The sequence below is a fragment of the Daldinia childiae genome, assembly GCF_008694065.1.
Source record: "Daldinia childiae strain JS-1345 chromosome Unknown Scaffold16, whole genome shotgun sequence".
NCBI lineage: Eukaryota > Fungi > Ascomycota > Sordariomycetes > Xylariales > Hypoxylaceae > Daldinia > Daldinia childiae.
In genome coordinates, this window is record NW_022984657.1 from 350,693 (window position 1) to 375,409 (window position 24,717).

Sequence of the window (24,717 nt, forward strand, 5' to 3'; positions counted from 1 at the left end):
ATAACACAGTACTCGTCCAGGCAGTCGTTGTAGATACGGCAAGCGAGATTCGGCAAGATAGAAATCATTTATGTCTCTTCATTCTTAGTCCTGGGCCGGATCTTGGCAATGACAGCTCTGTCAGAGCGGTAATTGAGGAGCACCTCAATAGGGGCCAAGCATACCACACGCTTCTCCACGGAGCTGCTCCAGGTGATGAAGGACTCGGCCGGTTCATCCTCTGGAATCTTCCTTGTACCTACCGCCCCTTTACTAAAAGGGAGGAAAAAGATCTCAAAGCGTGGAATGAGGAGATAAAAGAAGGGCGCGAGCCTAAGCTGATGCTTAAAAAGCGTTGGATACCCTTGTGGGATCACTCCCAGATGCTTTTGTATTACTTAAGACTTGGCTATCAGTATAATACTGCTACAGAAGCGGTGAAATCATTTCGTGACAGTCGAAGAGAATATATCCGCCTAAAAAGCAGATGGGGAGAGCATGACGATATCAGCAACAGTGACAGCGACAGCATTGTGGGGCGAGTTGATCTTGATTCGTTTTGGCCATACATTGGGAAGCATCGATAAGTAACAATACACATGAGAAATCCTCGACCAACTTACTATATGGCATCACTTGTACGTTCGATTTATTGGATTCTACAGCGGCCACAAGTCGGAAATCTGCAATGATTTGCAACTATAAACGCGACGTCTAGGGTAAAAGACGTTTTCGCTATGTACTTTAATCACGAGCTTCCGTAGTTAGGAACAGGATTTCTTAAGGAACAATTTTGTTATTTTCGTACATCAGAATTTAGCCTTGTGATAAATAATGCCTTTCCGCTGGCCGGTACTGAACTTGTATGCCATCAGTATGTGGGAGTTGTTCTGTAAATATATTATTAGTTGTTACCGGTCTTGGTAGCTAAGGGCAGGGTTCCTGTCGGAATAAAAAGGCTACCCCCATACCTAGGTCTACACTATGATAATATAGTCGTAAAATAGGAACTGCGGTCTTATTACTTTTCGATATCAAAACTATGATGTCGGGTCCAACTACTTAACAGGGACAGATTGTAAGACTACACCTTAGTCCTTGGCGATAAGCAAAGGCAATATGTCATATGCAAGTAGTCGAACGTCCATGTGGGATTACCACCTTGCGTGAACACGTTATTGGCTCAATTGACGTATCACAACTCCCAATGGTGTGCTTTCGTGGGTATGTACCATTCATAACGCGCCATGCTCGTATCTATGGAGGGATTATCGGTAAGTATTTGCGAGCGTAATGCAGAATACTACCGATCATCAGGGTAATACGTCAGTATGAAGTGAGCAGGCTACGTTAAGGGATACGTTAAAAGGTAAGAAATGTCGGAAGTAATACTTGAGGAATGAATTACATCCCTCGATTCCCATATTTATCCATAACTAAGGATTTATATTGATTTTTCAACTCAGCCGCCTGGCTTCTTCTTTATTTACTTCATCTATATAATTTCGTCTTGTATTGTACCCACCGTGTCGCACCTAACGATGTCTGACCAGCAACATTCGAACGGGAATTCTCTCCTTGGTATACAACCACCAGATCTCAACATGGCATCGAGGCCGTGCGACCTCGCCAGCGTCAGTATGCACGTGGATAAAATCAATAAGCTAGCAGCTGCCGCTTCTCCTAGTGATAATGGTACAAGACTTGAACTAGCAGAAGCTGCCAGACGCTTAGTACGAGCCCTAGAAACTCCCCGCGAGACGATGATAAAGCATTGCTGGGCACAAGTATATAACCTTTCACAGCTAGAAAGAGTATGATATTGATTCTATTTTCTTTTAGCCTTCTGCTATGACTGCTATCACTACTGGGGTTGATTTGGGACTGTTTGACGCCATGGTTAAAGATGGCGGGAGAAGTAAAACGTCTGTCGAGCTTGCTAGCGCTGTCGGTGCCGATCATGCTCTCATAGGTAGGTGTACCTAATAAGATATTGTACATTTTCTAAGCTGATCTACTTAGCCCGGTTCCTCCGTCACCTTAGTGCCATGGGATATGTGGAGGAGACTGATGCCGACGAATATGCGCCAACAAACTTTACACGATCCCTCTGCATACCTATAATCGGTGCTGGTTACCCCCTATTGTAAGAATCCTCTTTAGAGTTTAGGATCTGGCAGCTTGCTAATGTGAATTAAAGGTCGGGCGGTATTCTCGGTTCGAATATCAAATTTCACGAGTATATAAAAAAGGCTGGGTATGAGGTTCCTAGCAACATGCTGTCCGGGCCATTCCAATACGCCTATGGCACAGATAAGAACTTGTTCGAGCATCTTCAAGCCAATCCTCCGTACGGCGATCTGTTCAACCTTCATATGGCGGGGTATCGCCAGGGGCGAGCAAGTTGGATGGACCCCGAGTTCTTCCCAGTTCAGGAGAAGCTAGTCGATGGGGCAGACCCGAGTAAGGAAGCCGTGTTCTTGGTCGATATTGGGGGTTCGATTGGACATGATATAGCAGAGTTTCTAACCAAGCATCCGTCTGTACCCGGTCGTCTTATATTACAAGATTTGCCAGATGTGCTTCAGCAAATTGATACTCTGGATGAGAGAATAGAGCGGATGGAGCATAATTTCTTCACTGAACAACCAATTAGAGGTAACTACCCCGTAATCTTCTGTCTTATCTAATTATTATTATTAACTTTTCGGTATTTCTACTCAGGTAGTAGGGCTTATTACATGCACTCCGTCTTACACGACTGGCCTGATGAGCAATGCGTTCAAATTCTAACTCAACTTTCCAAGTCTATGGAACCTGGATATAGCAAGCTGCTCATCAACGAAAACGTGATCCCTCTACGCCATGCGTACTGGGAAGCTACAGCTCTAGATATCCTCATGATGACTGGCTTTTCATCTAGAGAAAGGACGAAACATGAATGGGAAGATCTGATCAAGGCGTCTGGACTACGTATTTGCAAGACTGTAAGATATCATATGCTTATTCCCTATGAATATGATCCTGACACTGAATATTATAGTGGACTGTCGATGACGGGGTGGAAAGTCTCATCGAGTGCGAGTTGGATACGAAAGAGCTTTCTTAATACTTGTTTGCTACTAGTTACTATGTATATGTGCGATATTGCTATGAATTACCGAGGCTATCAGAAGGTTTATTCTGTATTCTGTATTCAACTGTTGGTTGACACGTACAAATTAAAATATCAACCCAGGTAAGCTATATAACTACGACCTGGCGAATTGGGAATAATACGGACCGAAGAAGTTGGGAGACTTCTATAACAGTTACCTATTACGTCCTATCGGATGCATTAAATCTCGGGCTTTATATGGTCTCGTGCATTTAGTAGTATATTAACAAGCTGTGCCGCTCTAGGATCGTTGCCTCGGTTGTCTTACTTATATGCGGGTTACCTAATTCCTTTCTGGAGGCTATACTACGATTGGTTCATTCTCGCAATTCCTCCTGCCTTTTTCTCCCTAATCAAGATTTTGTATAATATAATCTTACATTGGTACCAGAAATCTATCCGGTCTGGTTACCGTGAGGGACCAGTTCTAGGCCTGTCCATTCTTTCGAGTCGTAGCATGTTTTTTTCATTCTTTTTTTCATACTAGCTGACAAACCTTTGAGAGTTGCTTTGGTCATTGCTGCAGATGCTGAGTGATGAAGCATGATGCACGACGATCATCCGCCCACATTGCTACCATTTCCTGCAGGGTATGAGGATGGATATAAAAAAGAAGCGCTAATACCTTTATAAATACGACCGCTCCTCCTGACTCGCTATTTACTCTTCGTGAGGCTATAGAGTCGCTCTTCAGATCATTCTCAACTAGCCGACGAGGTTGCTATCTCTTTCGCCATGCTTAGTCTATTCGTATATATCGTTACCATCTTCGGGACGCTTGTTTGGGCGTCTACGGAAACAAGCTATTCCTTCACGACTGCAGGAAAATGCTCGACGACATGGGGTAGCGGTGGGACAGTGCCGATGTCTCTTCCAACTTCGACGACTATTAGTACTGTCTATTCTTTGCTCACAAATGATGTGGTAACGGTTCCTTCGACGTCTACTATTACTGCCGACGCTGTTACGACGACGGTACTTGAACAAACCTCTTGGACGTGGTCCGAGTCGACGATTACTATACCTACGACAACCCGTTGGGTTGGGGCTCAATCGACGGTAGCCACAGCCTCGTGGCCTACTACGATATGTACTAACGATGTTACTCCGACCACCGTGACAGAGTACAGCGGTAGTTATATTCCTGTACCGGGTCAAGTAACTACTGAGCCGGCTTCGTATCCTTCGCAGGTCGTTTGCAGGACCGGGGTAACGTGGTTCACGTATCTGCTCCCAACCACGACGTCCGGAGAGACAACGGTGACGGTGACGCCTACGAGTACGGTATTTGCTCCTACTACGACTCTTACGTCTACTGCCCCGTATTACACCTTTACGAGATACGAAACTACGATCACAAGCGTCACGACAACGTACCGAGTTGCCACGAGCGTCGTGACCAGCAGTATAGCGTGTGAGGCTACGACTACTACAACGTTTGCTGCTAAATGTGAGCCGACGAATGTCATTAAGGGTATTGGAGAGTTCGGAATAGTGTCGGGAAAATATGCGAAAAATATTACGGTTACGTATGTTCCCGATGAAAAGTACTATGATCCCGGCGTTTGTTGTCAGCTCTGCCAGGATAATGATGGATGTGTCGGTATGATGGCAGGAACTTCGGGATACTGTGCTCTATACTACGTCGGCGCTCCGAACGGTGGTCCGGCGTGTGATTTTGGTTTCTCGTACCAAACTGAAGCTAGTAGGTTCCCGGGACAAGGTCTCTGGGTGCAATCCGGGTGTGGTGAAATTGAATTTATGGGATGATACGGATACACTATGTAGCATACCTTAGGTACGTCTGATGAATAAGAGGAATTGAACATCTCTCCTATGGCGGGAAATGACTAGCCTTATCGTAGATCCTTATCGAATGATACCAGTGTTATTAAGGTTCACCGCTATGTATACACTAAGTAAAAGCTTATTTGTGCCCCGCGTAGTTATTGTGGCGGTCTATTCGGTGGTGGCGGGATTAGGGGTTAAAAGCCCGAGTTTCCAAAATAAGAGAGTGTTGGTGGTAACCTTCCTTTAAGAGTAGTCCCTTGATCGTTAATTTCGGCATACCGAAACTAGAATTATTTAGTATATCAGTAGCTTTGAGCATTAATAAAATTCATTTTGCTCAAAGACATTGCGAGAATGAACTTATCAGCTAGATAGAGTAGAAACTTAATCTAACTACGTCATTCCCCCGTTATCTACTAACTTTAAGTATAGGGGTAGCTAACTTATTTTTTCGATAAGTCATTCCGCTGTTACATAGGCTAGCGAGGAACACCTATAATCTCCTGTAGCTATACAATTCAATTAAACAATTACAAGGTACACTATACAGCAAGCACGATATATATTGCAATGGCAAGCAAATATGTATCATAACACGTAACCTCGTAGACTTGTAATCAAGTGCGCTCGCGGTCAAATGGTAAAATGTATAAGAGTAGGTAGTCTCACATTCAACTCAGTAGATTGACATGTTTGTAGTAAGTACTTAAATACCCGATCTTGTGGCATACTCCTATAATTCCCGCCAAAATCAAGTACCTACCCCACCATATTAATTCAAGAGCATATATCAAATACGTACACAAATTCAATAATATACCTTATACAACACAATATACATTCGTTTAACTTTACCAATTCGAGCATCAACACACTACAGTTGGTATCATCTTATAGCCTTAATTGACGCGAAAGTAAATATCCAACTTGCATTTAAATCGGCCTTGTCGTTGATATGTTATAACTATATGAACAAGGTTGTCCTTGCTTGAAGAGGCTTGCACGTGATACCCTTTAAGGACACCTCGAAAGGTCTTTTTAAAAGGCACTAAATATTTCAACATTGAATAAAATATTCAATATCTATCGGGCAGTCATGCAACTTGGACCATACATTTCGTATTAAGGATATAAAATGATACTACTAATGAGCCTTAAGCTGTTGTGCCTGTAAAGTTATTTGAATGTGTTGAGTATAAGGCAATTGAAGATTGAATTGACAATTGAATCCTTATCCTTATCATTACCCTTATCTTTATCTCACACTATACATTTGATTCAATCAATCCAATAACGATATAAGGCTTTTATTGATTCTACTCGGTCGCATGTTTCAAAAATCGGATGGGCGCATCCCCAAGTAAAAGGGCTTATAATAAATGATCTTTGGCGGGGTTATCATGAAAGATACATGCGTGATAAGGTAAGTTTGTATGGGGATACATGTTCAATGAACGACTGAATACTGCTAATTGCAACTAACACCATAGGCATATCGTTGAAAGACACAGATCTACTCTTGTATGAGATATATCACGTGTAAAATGATAGACACGTTTCTACAATCGCATCGCAATGGTGCTTACACAGGTAGCTGAGGAATGTTGAAATAAGGTAACGGATAAATTTTAAAAGTCATGGTGGGGTACAGTGTCGATCATCCGCATCTAACTTTGAAGACATTTGAAATTGATAAAGGTAACCTATGTATGATGATGCGATATTTTTTTCTTTCTATTTCACGCTTTATTTTTAGAAGAGAAATAAACAAATTGCAGTTACAGAAAGGGATTTATTAAAGAGGTACCTATGTTGGGCAAAATTTGGAATTATTTCAATTTATCTTCGGCCAAAAGTTCTGGCCAAGCCTTAAAGTTTAAATCAAGGTTGCGACCAAGAGGCGTAGCAAAGCATGTCACCATGACTGCCGATTCGGCAGATTGAAACTAGAACTCTGTAAGGCTGCTATGCTTCTATGCTGCTATTCTCCCGTTATCATCGCTATGCTCCCGATTTATGACACTATCCCGATGCGATGGCTCCGGCTCAATTTATTGCGATGACGCTTCTATCGTTTCTATCACAGCTTGTAACGACCTGTCCTAAATTCAAGATCGAATTCATTATATTTTGACCAGCTTAGATCATGATTCCAAATCCGAATTTGCCTTCGTTTGCCTTCGTCCGCCTTCGTGTCTGATTCGATGCCGAAGCGATACAGCGCTCGACCAATATGAAGAATGCGGGGGCGCATCCCCCGAGTTGGACATTTTAGAACTCGCCTAAATTAAACAAGACGGAAAAATCCAGGAACCTATTAAAGAATGACGATCAGTCAATCTATTAAGATCCTGCCGTGGGTATCCGGCTGTCGGCATATCGAGACGCCAGGGGAACGTCTGCTTCTGATGCTAATACATATCTACGACCATGCCGAACCGCATCGCATACTTGTGGGCATCTCTGTCGTCGCCGAAACTCGTCGCTAAACTCTACCACCAACCGCGAAGATGAAGTGGCTATCTATCACTCTAGCACTCGCCGTGCCTTCTCAGGCCGCGCTTCGATTTGGATGTTCGACCGTAAGCATCCAACGTCTCGATCCCCTAGTCGAGCCCGGCAAGGTTCCATCAGCCCATCTTCACCAGATCGTCGGCGGGAATGCCTTCAACGCTACTATGGGTGATGACCTAGGTGACAGGGGAACATGTACCACATGCACATTCTCCGAGGATTTCTCCAACTATTGGACCGCGGTCATGTTCTTCAAACACGCGAACGGAACTTACAAGCGTGTACCTATCATGCAGAACACTGCTCTGCCGAACGGCATCAACGGTGGAATGACCATCTACTACACGCAACAGGACTTCTCTTCGAACGGCAACCAAAAGATCACCGCCTTTAAGCCGGTAAGTCGAGCGTGATGTCTCTTCGGTGTACGATGCTAACTTAGGTACGAAAGGGCTTCCGTATGACCGTGGGCACTCCCACTGCTACCTCGAAATACGGACCAGGTCTTAAATTCGTCTGTCTTCAAAACAAAGGAACTAGGTTCCCCGAACTTGACGACTTCCCCACGAAGCCTTGTGCGGGTGGTATCATGACTGTCCACCACTTCCCCGCGTTAGTACCATTCCAAGCCGTCATATTCTTACTCGCTGACCATATTTAGGTGCTGGGACGGCAAGAATCTGGATAGCCCTGACCATCAATCTCACATGTATAATACCGTAAAGGACGCGTTCCAAAACTCCGGACCTTGCCCCGCGTCTCACCCCATCCGCGTTCCGCAGGTAGCTTACGAGACCCTATGGGATACGACTCAGTTTAACAACCTATGGCCCAGCGATGGCTCGCAGCCCTTCACGCTGAGCTACGGCGACAACACAGGATACGGTACTCACGCGGACTACGTATTCGGCTGGAAGGGTGACGCGCTTCAGCGTGCTATGGACTCTTCCTGCATGTTTAACGCCTGCGAGAACGGAAATCCGTTGAAGTCTCAGGGTGTAACCCAGATGAACCAGTGCCAGGTGAAGAGCACAGTCGACGAGGACATCGACGGATGTAAGTTATCATGCTTCTGTTTTACAGAACTATCATGCTAATTATCTATCTTTTAGGGCTCACCTCTCTCCCTGGTATGTAAATGGATCTGAATTGCAAGAGACGGATATTCCGATTTGTCGTGAAGGCTTTCCTTAATCCTGGCGCTCATATCGCGTGTTGGCCTTTCAAGACTGTTATACCAGCACTGATTGGCGTATTACATTATGGGGGCCTATAAAGTCTGTAGTTTCATAAAGCGAAGACAAATATATTAAGTATTTTAACGTTAATAAATGAGTGATGCTACCTACAGATTACGATGACAGCTCTTCCAGATAGATTATCTTACAGAATAGGTGCAAGTAGCTGGTAACCAAAATTATTAGTAAAATGACATGGTGCTATTTTGCCTTATAACTTTCCTAGAACACTCGTTAATTTTAGGGGACTAGTACACTAAACCCAGCATTCCAGGCAGCTGCCAGGATATTAAGGTCCCTAATTCAAGTCCTCTATTCAAGACCTCTTACGTAATATGTGGCTCTAAGGTCTTTTAGTAAAGACTCCCTCCTAGTAAGGTTGTCACTCAACAATATCTTTCTTAAAATACCCCCTATCTATACAATCTTAATACCATTAGATCCGTCTCATTTTAAGGATTATGTTGATATAAGTAATAGTTATCAAATGCGTTGTATTGGCTGGGGAATACTTACAGAACAGATTACATGCCACTATTCAGAGATCAGTTTCCCTATTTAAAGATTTTCTGATAACCCTGTGGAGTAGTGTCGCATCCTATCATAACTTCCACGAATCAATTCAGCTCAATTATGCGATTCTAACGGTATATATAAAGTCCTTATCTCCATTGAACTCATTGAATATTGTTGACTTTCCATAAGATTGCCAAAGTGGAAAGTGGCCATATCATTTTACTAGTAAGGTAAGAAAAGTTCGGATAAGGTAACAAGGCATATATTCCGAATAGGAAATCTTTATTCGCATTTGACATAATATCCTAATGTTTACCTTAGGCATTTTATTTAATATTTCCACGTCCTCCCGGAGTCTCCGGTTGCGGATTTCGGCCACCCGGCGCGCTCACTAAATCCTTACTGGTTAGGAGCTGCGCATGTTGAATAGTCGGTGAAGATACTTAATCAAGCCTTTTCTCAAATACCATTCATAGCTGTGTCACATACATAAAGTAACACGGCATGAAGAAGCCCAACTAGATAGGATAATCTTTACGGAATAGTGTAGAAAGAACCTCTAGTAACCTTGGGCATCTATATAATCACTTAGCACTATTCAATACTTAGTTATCGCATTATTTAAAGCAGCTACTCCTACCTTCCTGTCGTTTACTAATCACGTTTGGCCATAATACATAGAACAAACGGAGCAGAGGATTAGACGTGGATCTCGTTGGATGAAATAAACATGGATTCATTTCTTTTCTTCACCGTATCAAAAATTTATGGAGCCCGACTAGGCATCAATCGCCGTTACCAGCCGAATACTCTGAACAGGCATCAATCAAGCCAAGTCCTACGTAGGAGGATGTTGAGGATTGACTATAAGTAGACTCTATTCTCTATAAGATAGACTTCAAAGACTACTACCAGCTTTATTCTCAAATATAACTACCGACCCTTTCTATTCGATACCTACTCAAGGCTTCCATAGCATTTATCCATCATCATGAAGTTCGCATCAATCATTACCCTGGTACTACCGACAGTAGCGCTAGCTCAGGTATGTGTTTAGACAAATTATCTCGAGCAATGTGTTAACCTCAACGATAGATATCCACCCCTGTCGTCAGCGATGCTCCGGCACCTTCTGGACCCCCAGACTTGTCAGTCTGCGAAAAGCAGGCTGGTACTTACGCCGACGCTTGTCCTAGATGTAATCCAAAGTGTGTAGGCTCGTCTGCTTACGAGGATTGTCTATATAGCGTATTTTCAACGATCAACGGTATTCAGTCTCAATGCTGGCAGCACGGCGGCAACAACTGCAGGGATTTGGCTATTAACCAAGTTTGCGGCTGAGAGGATTGCTATTCTGGGAGGGTGATGAGGAATACAGAGAGGATAGTTTGATTGGCGGAGTATAGATTGCAATATAGATTGCAATTTCAAAGGGGAACTGCAATAAGCCATCGCCTCAGCAGAGCTCATTCGTTTCGTTGATTTATAGCGTAGTACATATATCTCAGGGGTTATTTTATAATGAATAAGTTAGTGGAATTAATTATCATCACCTCCTGATAAACGAGTACCGTCTGAATGTCGTCAGCGGTTCCGGAAACGACTTCCCCAAACAATACTTGTTGCATCTGTCAGATCAGAAATAGCCTCAGTAGTAGGTGGCCACGAGAGCCATACTTCTATCACATCATTTGTATCACCCCCCGGTGCAAATTTCTCAAATAACACGTTGTTATCCTGAGCTAGAACTCGCCATTCGAGCTGGGCAGCTTCCGTGATTGTTGCGCAAATAGACCCTATCTCTACGTCAAGAGTCCTCGCAGCGCTCAACCCGACCCGGACTATATCATAAGCCCATTGAGCAGCCGATAAAAATTCCTCGACGAGGTTATCTATCTCTCCTTTCTTACTAAACCGCTGTTCCTCCCTACGAGTTAGCGGAGATAGAATACCGCTTATATCTTGGACAAGCAAGGCCAAGCTGTCGTGGGCTTGAGCGTAGTGAGCACGCATGCCTTGCCAGGGAAGTAAGCCTCCGTATCCGGAGCAGAGAATCTCGTCGGCTAGATGATAAATACGAGAGTTTTGAGGTCCTATGACTGATGTAAAAGTATTCAGGATGATAGCGGTATCGTTGCCTGAGATTGATTCCGGTAGGTGGTTCCAGGGATCAAAGTCGGGCTCCCCCCAGCTCCACCACGTTGCCATGTTTATCCATTTAGCTAATGCCTCGTTATCCCAAGACTTACGATGCTGCCCGTGAGCGCGAAGGTTAGTGTGTAAACCGTTTAGCATATTGAGAATTTCTGCCGGACTCGCTTCGTAGTCGCCGGCGGAGTAAATATTGCTTGGTGGGTTTAATGCTGACGATGGAGTAAGGAGTATGCTCAGTTTATTAATTGCTGTCTCTACCTCATGATCAAATTTCTCATCGAGTGCAGCCCAACTATCATGTAAAGGCTTGTGGTACTTGAGAAGAAGACTCCTTAAGTTCCTTGTCATCGGAATAGTTTTGATGAGAGTATGTGGTTTTAAAAATGACGATCCTTCAGCTGACTCTGTACTTTGGGATTGTGGTTTTGAGCGGCCTGTAAATAGATATGGATTAAACGCTACAGTAGCCCACATGACTACAGTTAAAATACCGGCAATTATGGTTAGAGGTTGAAGTACGGCGATGAGACGCTGACGCCAGTTAGATGGAATTCGTGACACGTCTCTCCTGACTCTCCCGACGAGAGATAACGGATCAATTCCATCTCTAACGGATGGGGCCCGTAAGAACTCGGGATTGTCAACGCCTTGACGAGCCTGGACTGCATGGATAGCGGTTCTCAACTGTCCTAAATCGAATCCCGCATCGCCTCGCCACGATCGTGTTTCACGTCCCAAATGCAAACAGAGTGGTTCTGCGGATGGTGTGAAACGTACGTCCTCCTCAGCGTTTCCATGGTAAACAAATGCGATATCTTGACTCTGCCCCTCCGATACCTGAAGACGGAGGAGGGACCAGGGAGGGGGGTTCATTTTTGTGCTTTTCTATTGCGAAGCTATCGTAGTATTTGTCAAGATGCTTAGAGATAAGTCTCTGTGTTGTAGCTCCAGGATTTTAGTAAGGTTTATCGATCAAATATTTAAAGATACTCCTTTTTGGAGGATTCCGCAATTTCTTTCTTATTTTTTCCTTTTTTTTCCATGTAACGCAACTCCAGTTGGCGATCTTTAAATATCGACAACACCTTTTCGTCAACTAATAAGACCAAGGCAGGTGAGATTGTTATAATATTCGGTGAAATTTATTATTTTCTAGTTCATCTGTTCCAGTCTAAACCCTAAGCATCAATTCCGGAAGCAGTAATGTAGTAGCAACAATGAATCTCGCGTATACTAACCAACACAAAGGGTCATACCACAAAACTATGTCTGAAAGTAAATGGAATGTATTAGTAGATCTGTTAGCATCAAAATTATATCACCTATACTTAATGTTTAGGGATATTCTTACCCCTTACTGCTTGATGATCATGTAATATTTATCATTTATCACTGTTCAACCTCTATTGTTTGATTGAATAGGATACAAAATCAAAATGGCTGGCCCCTCAAATGTGTCTAGTTCAGAAATTGTCCCAAAAGAAGAGGATCAGGATGGCAAGCCTAGCTTAGGGGGAAACAACGACAAAGAGGACGAAGGTTGGAGCAGTCCGGACGACGGAGAGGTAGATGAGGTAGAACCAGAAGCGGACTCGGATCCGAGTACGGTTACCACCATATTACGTGTGAGACCCAACGGTGCCGCTGATCCAGACCATAATTTGGAACAGACGATCGTTATCACGCTACACCCTGATTTCCCGGGTTTATCTGGAGATTCGGAAGAGCGAAATGTCGATAATAAGGAAAGAGAGCCGGAGAACGCTGACGCTGGTAATGCTGGTAATGCTGATAATGCTGATAATGCTGGTAATGCTGGCAATGACGAAAATGCTGGTAGTACCGAAAATACCGGTAATATAGGCAATGAAGGCAACGAAGGCAACGAAGGCAATGAAGGCAATGAAGGTAATGAAGGCAACAATAGTATCGGTAACGATGATAATGCCGGTAACGATGGTTCACGCAGGCGAGCAGCTATAGTCTTTCACCTATTCCGCAATGGGGAATCAGTATCGACAACAACGTGGCGAACCACGCATGAGGATTATATTCCTCCGGAGAGGCCAGATTGGGAATGGCAGGTAAACGGTGAAGGTGATTTTACGGAGGTAAATCCAATACAAGACAGCGTGTTACCAGAGGAGGGAGAGGGACGCCGGTTATTACCTCAGGAATGGTTGACCAGGCGTTTTGATGGTGGAGCGCATATAGACACGCCACGGCAACCTCAGAATCCTGTTGAAACCATTCCTATACCAGCTCAGAACCGAGGTCGAGAGAATATCAAGATTATAGCTCTGCTGGGTAGTCTTTTGAGTATGATGATATTTTGGGTATCCTTCCTCCTTCCGAGAGTATAAATAACGGACAATCGAATTCATATAGCAGAAGCCTAGTCATTAGCATACTATCTTTAGAAGATCCATACAACTCTAAGGAAAAATTAAGGAGCTTTCTTTTTGAAAGATCATTTGAATGAGGGCATTCAGACCCACTTCTATACCTATTCCAGTGATATAATCTGTGGCTGAATGGCTTTGACATACATACTTAGTATATAAAAGAAGTCTCGGATTAATACTACCTACTACATTAAGCCAGATAATTACCTACATATAGCTTGTCTAACCTAACTTGTTGAGACTGCCGGATATTTACCTTAATATTGTGGACTTTCTGAACCGGTACGCCGCTGGCTTACGCGTTAAGCTTCAAGATACGACATTTTCGCAAACGCTCGTATCTCTCGTATTTATACGAAGTACGAAATATAAGTGGGGTTGTAACGAAGGTAGAATACTACAAAGCTTCTCTATGTCGGCTCTTGAAATAGTATTTGTGGCGGAGCTTGAAATGTGATGGAACCACTGTGAATCTCTAAATTCTCTCATCCACTCCTTTAAAGTATTCCTAGTATTTCTTGATGTTCCGCTATGCAGTGACCTTACATAGGTAGTATCAATGTGAGCCAAGATCATGTCTGCGCTTACTGGAGTGAAAGGAGATCATCAGTACCTAGTGTATCTCTAACCTATGGCCTGAACAAACTAGACTCCTTCCTTAAGTAGCCGAGCAACCGTTGACGTTAGTGCATCTACATATCCCATTTGATATGTAGGTACCTATAACGACAAAATCGTATTTAATACTTATAAGTAGTAACTGTTTATGACTAGCTCCGAATCAAAGTATCGGCGGTATAGACTATCCCTACTTAATTTCCTCAGAGTACGAATATGCGAATGTGTACGAGCGGACGTACAAGTAGTAAAACGGGGGGGCGCCATTTATTCTGCTGCCTAAGTGAGAGTACGGGTATTGGTGCATAGATGGGCAGGGGTAAAAACCATATATCGCAGAGCCTCAAATATGCTAACTTAGATACCTTGCCTTATAGAGGAATCATATATCTTAGAACTTACCCGTTTCGGCGGTCAAGCAGATCTCCATTCCCGGGAATATAAAAGCTTGTTCGCAGCACCGCTTATCGTATACATCAGCTAAAGACAGTATTTTCAGTTTAGACTGGTCATTACTCATTTCGAACACCCTAATCCTTAAAATACAGGACCAATAATCTACAACATGGCTGCCGAGACTCCTAGCTTCGTCTTCTATCGGTATCAGCCGTCTATGGCTGCTGCTGTTATATTCATTATCATCTTCGCCATATCATCTATTCTCCATGTTAAAGTACTATTCCAGAAGAGAATATGGTATTTTATTCCGTTCGTCGTTGGATGTCTCTGTAAGTAATCTCGCTTGTATCTTGATCTATGTCTTTGTATTCATGAGATCCGATCGTTAATCAATATCTGTATAGTTGAAACCGTCGGCTATGTTGGAAGAGCCATGTCGTCACGGGAATATCCTAACTTTACTAAGAACCCATATATTATTCAATCGATACTCCTTCTTCTTGGACCCACCCTCTTCGCAGCCTCCATCTACATGATTCTAGGACGTTTAGTCGTTCTTCTCGAAGCCGATAGATATTCGCTCATCAAGCCACGGTGGTTGACGAAGGTTTTCGTTCTGGGTGATCTCTTATCCTTCTTTGCTCAAGGCGGAGGTAAGCGATCCTAACGAGTTATCCAAGACTAATCGATATACTTATATTCGTTTCTGTAGGCGGCGGCATACTAACGCAAGCGAAATCTGTGGATGACGTTCGGAGGGGCGAAAACATCATCATCGGCGGCCTGTGCATACAAATCCTCTTTTTCGGCTTTTTCATAGTCGTTACGCTCGTATTCCACAGGCGTATTGCGAAGAACCCTACTCGAAATGCTCTAGCACTGCCTACTCCATGGAGGATGCTTATTATGGCTCTATACCTATCCAGCGCCCTGATCATGGCTCGATCTGTATATCGTGTAGCAGAGTACGTCTTAGGGTCCGACGGAGAGTTACAATCTAAAGAGGCCTATCTGTACTGCTTAGATGCGCTCCCCATGCTTATCGTCTCGCTTGCCTACAACTGGTTCCATCCTAGCAGGGTAATTAATCGAGATAGACACCAGCGCCTGTCTGTCACAAGCTTGGAGGTTTTGGGTTGAGATAAATTATCGCTTTGGTAAATAGATGAGGTTGTTAATCGGTACATAGACAACAACGTGAAAGGGTTTGGAACAGGCCTAGGTTATCAAATGGCCAGAGGCATCTACATCGTCTCTTTCGTCATTCAAGGGTAAAGGCGTAATATAAAGGAATAGAGATGTAAGCTTGAGTAACTGGAAAGGATAATTCAAATAGACCTTATAATAGAGAAAAGTTCACCGGCGTCACATCATGTACCTTCTATTACAGTGACCGTTTACCAGCTGCGTCAACTGACTTCAAAATCCGAATTTGATATTCCTAAATAACTAAAGAGGGACGTGACTGAAAAAATATAAAAAATCTATTCCTACAGGCAAGTAAGTAGGTCGATTTTCTGCCTTTCGCTTCTTTATCAATCTCATCGTCACTTCTAAAGCCAAATATAGTACCTCACTGGATTCAATAGGTTCTATCACTCTAGCTTCCGGGGCTATCATCCTTGGATGTGATTAATGTCTGCTGGTGCTGATATGCAATGTTATTTCTTTACTAAATTCTAAGCATACGGGATATTATGAATGTGGCCATCAGAGCTATAGTTTTATTAACATACGTACCTACATAAGTACAGTACTCTAGCTACAGCACAGAGCAAGGCTCTCATTTCTAATAGACGGGGTACTTGAAAGCATCAAACGTATAAGTCCAGGACTCTGTCGATCTGGAATCATATACGCAATCGAAATGGGTCCCATTACCAGACCATAGCGGGCGGAGAGGCCATTTGCACAATACATCAATATCCCCCGTATTATCGAGTGTATCAGGGGTAACTCCGTTCTCGGCCCATTCGATAACTGCTTGAAGTGTAGTTGCGGGCCAACCACCGCCTGGTTGATTTTGGTTGCTTCCGCAATGAGATCCGCCAGGAACGATATATAAGCGGTAAAAGTCATCCATTGCGGATATACTTTCCTCGTAGTTTAGATCGTCATACATGGTGTTCCTAACAGAATCGTAATAATGAATTGAAGATCCAGCTGGGATTGAAGAGTCTGCTTCTCCGTGGACGTGAATAACTTTACCCCCGGCCGCTTTAAAGGGGTTAAGATCGGGCCAGGTCGTCTGAAGTGAGTCCTGATACTTTTGCATGCCAAGCGCCATCCAATCCCGCAGAGTATCGGCGGTCACATTCTCGAGATTATCAAGCGAATCCTTCTGTTGGAGATACAAGTAACGTGTTATCCACTGTGGCCCTAAGCCGGAGAGATTGGGCCCCCATTCGCCTGTATTCTCATTGAATTGAGTCGTAGCGTCGGTGAAGGAAGAGCCGGGTTGGGGATTAATATAGATGCGTTTCCCTTTGGAGTCTATCAGACCGTTCGTAAACGCGGAGGCCACTGCTACACCTTCGGCAGTGATGGTACCATTCTGTTCAGGCGTAGGGCTGGAGCCCGGAAACTGGCGCCGGCGCAGAGACGGACCATTAGATGCCGCACAATAGTACGGCTGACCTATTGTCGAATTGTAGTCAAAGTTTAGCTTGCAGAGATCGGACCGCGCAACTACTCCGTCTACTTTACCATCTAAGCCATCGCAAGCGGCTATTGTTAAGTTGGCGATTTTCTCGAGCTCGCAAGGTGGCGGAAAGTAACCGATTGCCTTTTCTATAACCGCTCCTGACAGATGGTTGGTCTGCAGATGGCTGAATCGGAAAGCAGGTGCACCAGTTACAAGTCCGTCGAATTGATCTGCGAAGCGTTGAATTTGGCTCCATCCCTCACGGCCACCTTCGGAACACCCTTGATAGTAAGAATAAATCTTTTCGCCATCAGATATGTTGAACAAGTTTCTGGTGAATTGTTTTCCAAGTGTAGCAAGCTCGTGATGCGCCTCGTATCCAAACATATATGTCGCTTGCCAATTGACCGTATTATTCGCCAAGAGGAATACTTTATCATACTGAGTATTGAAGTTGCCAAATCCTCCATCCGTAATGCCTGACACAGCACCGGAAATGATGCCGACGGGACTGAACGATAATCCCGAATTAATAGCAAGCCCGCCTCCTCCGGTAGAGACGTATCGATTTAAGAACTTGTCGGGTGGCGGGACAAGATACGACACGTGGACGATATCGTTCGCAATTCCATCGTGAGAATAGGCGAAGGTGATATTGCAGTAATCAATCGCAGTAGTCCCAAACCATTCGGAGCTAACTGATTTGTTAGATGTAAGAATGGCTGATACCGATGAGACGTCGATAGTGACACCTAGTCCAAGGTCCTGAACCGGCAATACGCTCGCAGCAAAAGCAGGTGTGCAGTATTCGGATAGCGAGGCAGCTCTCGCAGCACCTATTAAGGCGGTTAAGCCTAATAATTTTCGTGGAGAAATCATTAGAAGCGAGACTAGACGTGAGACTAGATGCGAGGTGTTAGGGAGGATTGGTATTAGAAGGCCATCAGATTATGAGAACGGATTCTGATTGAGGGCAACAAACATCAGGGGCCATTCCGCCTAATATAAATAAATATGAAATATGCTACATCCTTAGCGATATACCACTACCGTTATAATGAGCCGCGCGTCCTTTAGAACTTCACTTTCCCCATCCATGTTCTCTGATGGAGACGCTGGGACATCGACGTAGTAGCCGGTGGGGTTTTGTACCCAAGTACTTGACCGCTAAAATGAGAATGAGATCATCGAATAGGTAGCGAGTTCATCATATAATACTTCGTTAAGGATAATAAATGATAACTCTTCATGGTGCAGTTCAGGGTTCCCATTGAAGAAAAGGATGCATTGGCACGAAGTAGGTATTCTAAGGATATTAGTAGGTACCTGTGCTTTAGGTTAGGTACCTAGGTACTGTAGGTCATACATTTTCAATTCTATCAAGATCCAACCTAATCTAATCTAATCTGATCGCATCTAATCTAACACACCCAACGACCGTTTGAGAAGTACGTACTACGTACTAAGACGATAGATCTAAAAGTGGTTATAACGGAAGCCTTTCTAGTTCAATTATATCTTAGACCTGGAATATTATCGATTTTAATTGATGATCGCATTGTTTAATGGTGTAATGCCTGACGTGCGCTGATCGTGGAGCCATTAGTTATTGTATGTAAACATGGAATTACATAATCCACCAATGATAATTATTAGTTCCTAAGATTGAGGAATCCTTGCAATCATCTTTGATTATAATGCATGTTTCTGCATAATTAGGTAATTATTTAGGTAGATACTAATGCAGGACATCTTTACGGGGTTTCATTAGGATTGATACCTTCACGCAGACCCTTGTTAGCGATCCGGAGCCATAACCTCAAACTACCAGTTAACCGTCTGGCCATCCCGCCAAGACATTCAATACGAGCATGATCCCGTATTCCCAATGAATACGATTGTGCATACATATAAACATTGAGAATATATAGATGACTAGATAATATAACTATATAAAGTAGCTAGCAGTCTATTCGACTCTATAGTCTATGTAAGTCTTTAAGACCTGGGATTGGATTGGATTGGATTTGAATTCTTTTACCATGTCGTTGAAAAGGGCGATTGTTGCCATATTGGGCGCGAGTCTTGTACTTGCGTCCCCCGCGCCAACTCGCCGGACAGTGGTTCATGAACGACGTAATTTTAATCAGGAAGATACCTGGAATAAGCGGAAAAGAGCGCCTCCGGATGACGTTTTTGAGATGCGCATTGGCCTAAAGCAGCAGAATTTAGATCGAGGTTACGAGCTTCTCATGGATGTATCAGATCCGAAGTCCCCTAGATATGGAAAGTATTGGGAACCTAAAGATGTTACCAACATGTTCCAACCGGATCGGAAAACAGTGGAAGAAACTCGGGACTGGATCATATCGTCGGGAATTGATAACGAGCGCGTTGGGCTCGCCTCGAGTGGTGGGTGGCTAGTCTTTAACGCGACAGTTAGGGAAGCCGAGAAGCTGCTTGAGACGAACTACTGGCTATACGAGGACGATTCTGAGGGAGTTTCGATCGGTTGCGATAAGTGAGAAGCTTTTATAAAACCATCCCTGCGTTCGGTTATGCTTATACGAAATCGAACAGATATCATGTCCCAGCTCAGCTTAGTGAACACATCGACTTTATATACCCAGGGGTTGTCATGGCCGAGAGTAAGGGGCCACGTAGGGAGAGGAGGCGATCTGGACTCCAGGACAGAAAGACAAGATCAACACCCCGTTATATAAACGAGAGGCGTCAACAATCCAATTGCTCCGAAATAGCAACGCCAGAATGCATCGCTAAACTCTATGATATCCCACCTGCTGATAAGGCACACCCCAACAACTCCATGGGGTTCTTCCAAAAGGGATCCTGGTATCAGGAGGGGGATCTCGATCTGTTCTTCAAATCGTACGCTCCTCATATACCACAGGGTACTCGGCCTCTGAATTTGAGCATTAACCAAGCCGTCTGGCATTACAACGAAGACGATCGGTATGTTAGTCAGCCTGACGAAGCGGACCTGGATCTTGATATTGCGTATCCAATCATCTATCCTCAAACCACCACAGTCTATCAGACAGACGATGACTATTACACGCTCCACTCTTCGAATGCGTATTTTGGCCTTTTCAACACTTTCCTTGATGCTATAGATGGAGTAAGTCCTTGTCGCTTTTTATATGCAGTATATATTCTTTAAGGGGAACTTACTAAGAGTATTCCGTGATGGATAGACATATTGCAACTACTCGGCCTATGGCGAAACAGGTGATAACTCTCAGTACGATCCCAGCTACCCCAATCACCGAAATGTTACCGCTCCCGGCCGGCCAGAGCCTTTCGATCCGGGGACCTATAAGGGGGAACGCATGTGTGGTACATACAAACCGACACACGTCATCTCAATATCGTATTCGAGAGCCGAGTCAACTTTTAGTACAAACTACCAAATGCGACAATGCAATGAGTTAGTCATTCAGAATAAACCCATCTTGTGAAAAAAAGAAAAAAACGGGGAACTAACTGCAATACTTAGGTGGATGAAACTAGGCCTCCAAGGCGTCACTGTCGTGGGTTCTGCCGGAAACAGCGGTCCTCTCGCAACCCGCCAGTGTATGGCGTCTAATTTTGGTTCATTTTATGCTTCTCATCCCGGAAAGTATGTATAGCGTTGGCTTTTTGATTTTTTTGAAGATACTTGGAGGCTGACCCGGTGAATAGTTGTCCGTACGTCACGTCAGTCGGTGCCACGATGCTGCTGTCAAATAATAGCCAGACCGTAGCCAAAGATACTAATTGGGCCTCCTCTGGTGGGTTCTCATGGTATTATCCAACACCAGCATACCAACAATCTGCCGTTTCCACCTACTTCGCAGAACATAACCCAGGTCGCTCAAGTATGTATAATAGCTCTGGTCGTGGGTTTCCCGATATCTCGGCTCTAGGTAAGAATGTTGCAGTCGCTGTTCTGGGCGAGCTTGACGTCGCCGATGGGACTTCGGCCGCTACTCCGCTGGTTGGTGCCATGTTTAATCGTATCAACGAGGAGAGGCTCGCGGTCGGTAAATCGACTGTGGGATTTGTCAATCCTGTTCTCTATTCCAATCCCGAAATCTTCGATGATATTGTAACCGGCGACAATTCTATATGCGATATGGAAGCCTTCAAAGCTGTGGAAGGGTGGGATCCAGCGAGTGGATTGGGAACACCAAACTATCCGAAGTTACTGGAGACTTTTATGGCCTTGCAGTGATATTGATAAATGCATATCACTGAAATATTCATGTTAGAAAGTACATATCGGTAGTTACATACACTTAAAGAAGGTATAGATACAAGCTTTAGATACGTACCCACCACCTGGCAGCATCCTTATCCTTATCTTTTTCTTTTTCATACAACATCTTATCAATTTCTATTTAATCAACTCAAATGACGATGCAAGGCCTTCTATTTTTATTAGATGCATGAATTTACTTGGTCACATGCATCTGTTTTGAGGTAAAAGGTCGAGGTAAAAGGGCTGAAAATGAGGTCGTTGAGTGATCTTTAACCTGTGTGTCAGGTGAGGTTGGCCAATAAAAAGGCGTGCATCTTAGAGATTGGGTATCCATATTGAACGCTTGTGAAAGAGCCGCAAAGCTTATTTCAGGGCAAGCTCCAATGTACATAGATAGATTGACGTACCATAATCTTTCCGAAGGAATAGGTATTACGTCCAACCCTTTTTAACAAGGTAACTGATTAACGACCAAGCTAAAACCAATACAATAGCCTACGAGATAAACTTGCATCAAAAATAACGTGTATGCCTGCCAATAGCATGGTGTATAATATAAATTATCTGATTACCTGGGCCTGACGTCGAGACGAAAATAGCTACATTATATTTTAAGCTCCCTCAAAAGCTCGTGAAAAACAGCTACGGAGCGCCAATTCTTGAGAATCCGCAATGTTGACCCTTCATGCCGCATAAAATATTCCTCCTATGATATCCTCGCTCGTGGTGATGTCGCAGAGAAGTTTACCTTCGTCGACGTGAAGTGTAAGCCAAATCGCCAGAGGTCCCCAACAGGAATCAAAGCTAACCCCTTCACACTTCAATTCACCGAGTATAATTTAAGAATTGTCAGACGGGCGGGATCTCGGATTGCTGCATACGAATCGAAATGCTCGAGATGTGTTACGTGTCATTGAACGCAATAGGTAATAGGTTGCCGTTGCGATTGCCGGTCGCCTTGCCGTTCTATTCGAGGAACATATGGAAGCTCTGTTAGTATTGTAAATAGGAAATTTCAATGATACCTGCGCAAGCTGAAACTATTTCAATATCCCAACGAATGCTTTGTCTATTACACTAAGTCCGAAGTTCTTTTCCAGCTTCTGTAACCTGTGTCGCATGTTATGTAGCTTTTTGTTGAATTGATTGGAATTGATGGGCCGTCAATCAGATAGCTGAAGCTGAAACCAAATACCGAGCGCGTTGCCTTTTGAGCTGGTTGGACATATTCGCCATTGTTAATAGGAAGGGCGCCATCGATTTCATTTACGTATTTTCCGACTTTGATTGATTTGCAACCGAGGGCTAAATTCATGAGGGCATACGTCACTGGCTTTCAAGCCTAAACTTTATTTTATTTTAAGCTTGGCAGCAAAAGGAATCTGTCCCCTCCTAATTTTTATTACGCAATTCAATAGGATACAACAAACCAACTTGAGAACTACTGGCACCTTGTCTATCATTCAATCTCCATCACATACTAACCAGCATATGAGGTAGTATCAAGGCTCTTACCACCCCATACAAATTCATCATTGACAGACAGATTCGTACCCAAATTCCCTACGTCCTAGTTTCCCCGACATACGTTTCGCAGCCACCGCATATATTGCCTCTTCAATCATCCAACTCCCACTCTCGAATCTCCATCGCGACCGAAAGACCAAGCCTAGCGTTCGAGGTTTTTTCCAACGAGACACGATGCGAAGAACCCTATTTGAAGGCCTTTGGAATAAAGATTATCCTGTCGATCGTTTCGATACGTAGCCTTTAATACACTTCCCGTCGCAGGCTTCTCGTGAGAAGTTCAATTCGAGGATTCCATTTCAATACATACATTTTTATTTCGAAACGCGTACCTCCCCGTCGCTCTTCCATAATACATGGTCTGAAGAACCCCAAGGCCCTTGGAATACAGACGAGTTCTTCAACTGCTTTGGATACATAACCTCACGCATACTTCTTGTAAGGTCTGAACATCTCTATTCAAAGGTCTTTGAAATCCAAATCAATCCTTCAATTGATTTAGATACACGATCTCCCCATACTTCTGGCAAGGCCTGGATATCTCTACATGAAGGATTTTGGAATCCAAATCAGTTCTTGAATTGTTTTAGATACATAACCTCCCGCATACCTCCTCCGGTAAGGTCCGAATATATCTATTCAAATGTCTTGAGAATACAGATCAGTTCTTCAATTGCTTTGGATACACAGCCTCCCCATACTTCCCGTCGCAGGCTTGTCGCAGGCTTCTCGCAGCATACATGGTCTGAAGAACTTTCGAATGCAGGTTTATAGATGATTGTTTCGCAAGTGCGACTTTCCATTACTGAGGATACATTTTCCCATTCAGAACATCAATCCAGACATAGACGCACGGCAGGATCTTCGTGGCAACGAGTTGTTGGGGTTCTACCGCGTATCTACGTTATTCAAGTTTCGTCTGCTGAGGCTTGAGGTGCAATCTAATATCGTCGAGTAACCAATTATATAGAAGTCCATCAAGGGAAACTCGTCAGAATTTGCATACTCCTTTGCTGTAGCCTTGTTGGTAACTTGTCTCTTTGAATTCAGAGACACGCCTTTGATAGACTGGCCTGCTAAATCTGATCTAAGAGCATCATAATCAAATCATTGGAAACAGACTCCCGTACATCAGTCCTCTTTTCTGGCACAGCGTTATTAGAATACACCCCCCTCGCTCGCGATAATTGACTTTTCTTCTAGGCGTATCGTCTGTCGTAGGATCTGATTCCGTAGCCTCACCAATCAAGTTGGAACCGATTGTGATTTCTGATGAAAATCATACGTCGGGCGATATATCCAAGAAATTGAGCATATGAGATCACTTCTAGCCACAGCATTTCTCCTCTATGACCGCTCGTATCATTTTCAATAGGGTCTTACATAGGCTACCTGCATCAATTAGAATAGATGTGCTTACTTGCGCCCCTTTTGCATTATGCTGCTTAACGATCCAAAGTCATAATGCTGAGAGATCTTTGAAATATCATAAAGTCCGACTCTAAACTCGACTG

The 24,717-nt window shown here is 43.7% G+C and overlaps 7 protein-coding genes across 7 annotated transcripts; 6 read left to right on the forward strand and 1 right to left on the reverse strand.

Annotated features, from left to right (window-relative positions):
- Positions 1–1,520: 1,520 nt before the first annotated feature.
- Positions 1,521–3,088, forward strand: GL218_09197 (Demethylsterigmatocystin 6-O-methyltransferase; the record flags this gene model as incomplete). Its single annotated transcript, XM_033586023.1, has 6 exons — positions 1,521–1,766; positions 1,822–1,951; positions 2,002–2,125; positions 2,180–2,637; positions 2,704–2,966; positions 3,023–3,088. The coding sequence occupies 6 exons, from the start codon at positions 1,521–1,523 to the stop codon at positions 3,086–3,088; spliced, it is 1,287 nt and encodes a 428-aa protein (XP_033439953.1).
- A 783-nt stretch (positions 3,089–3,871) lies between these two features.
- GL218_09198 (putative ca2+-modulated nonselective cation channel polycystin protein) lies at positions 3,872–4,906 on the forward strand (the record flags this gene model as incomplete). Its single annotated transcript, XM_033586024.1, has 1 exon — positions 3,872–4,906. One exon carries the CDS (start codon positions 3,872–3,874, stop codon positions 4,904–4,906), a length of 1,035 nt encoding a protein of 344 aa, XP_033439952.1.
- Positions 4,907–7,437: 2,531 nt separating this feature from the next.
- On the forward strand, positions 7,438–8,579 carry GL218_09199 (uncharacterized protein; the record flags this gene model as incomplete). Its single annotated transcript, XM_033586025.1, has 4 exons — positions 7,438–7,839; positions 7,893–8,053; positions 8,103–8,497; positions 8,554–8,579. 4 exons carry the CDS (start codon positions 7,438–7,440, stop codon positions 8,577–8,579), a joined length of 984 nt encoding a protein of 327 aa, XP_033439951.1.
- A 1,607-nt stretch (positions 8,580–10,186) lies between these two features.
- GL218_09200 (uncharacterized protein) lies at positions 10,187–10,536 on the forward strand (the record flags this gene model as incomplete). Its single annotated transcript, XM_033586026.1, has 2 exons — positions 10,187–10,240; positions 10,291–10,536. The coding sequence occupies 2 exons, from the start codon at positions 10,187–10,189 to the stop codon at positions 10,534–10,536; spliced, it is 300 nt and encodes a 99-aa protein (XP_033439940.1).
- A 4,401-nt stretch (positions 10,537–14,937) lies between these two features.
- GL218_09201 (Protein RTA1) lies at positions 14,938–15,911 on the forward strand (the record flags this gene model as incomplete). Its single annotated transcript, XM_033586027.1, has 3 exons — positions 14,938–15,100; positions 15,176–15,424; positions 15,484–15,911. The coding sequence occupies 3 exons, from the start codon at positions 14,938–14,940 to the stop codon at positions 15,909–15,911; spliced, it is 840 nt and encodes a 279-aa protein (XP_033439939.1).
- Positions 15,912–16,560: 649 nt separating this feature from the next.
- GL218_09202 (Tannase) lies at positions 16,561–18,294 on the reverse strand (the record flags this gene model as incomplete). Its single annotated transcript, XM_033586028.1, has 1 exon — positions 16,561–18,294. The coding sequence occupies one exon, from the start codon at positions 18,292–18,294 to the stop codon at positions 16,561–16,563; it is 1,734 nt and encodes a 577-aa protein (XP_033439942.1).
- A 1,163-nt stretch (positions 18,295–19,457) lies between these two features.
- On the forward strand, positions 19,458–21,649 carry GL218_09203 (Aorsin; the record flags this gene model as incomplete). Its single annotated transcript, XM_033586029.1, has 5 exons — positions 19,458–19,936; positions 19,996–20,554; positions 20,631–20,863; positions 20,933–21,055; positions 21,118–21,649. 5 exons carry the CDS (start codon positions 19,458–19,460, stop codon positions 21,647–21,649), a joined length of 1,926 nt encoding a protein of 641 aa, XP_033439941.1.
- Positions 21,650–24,717: the final 3,068 nt, after the last annotated feature.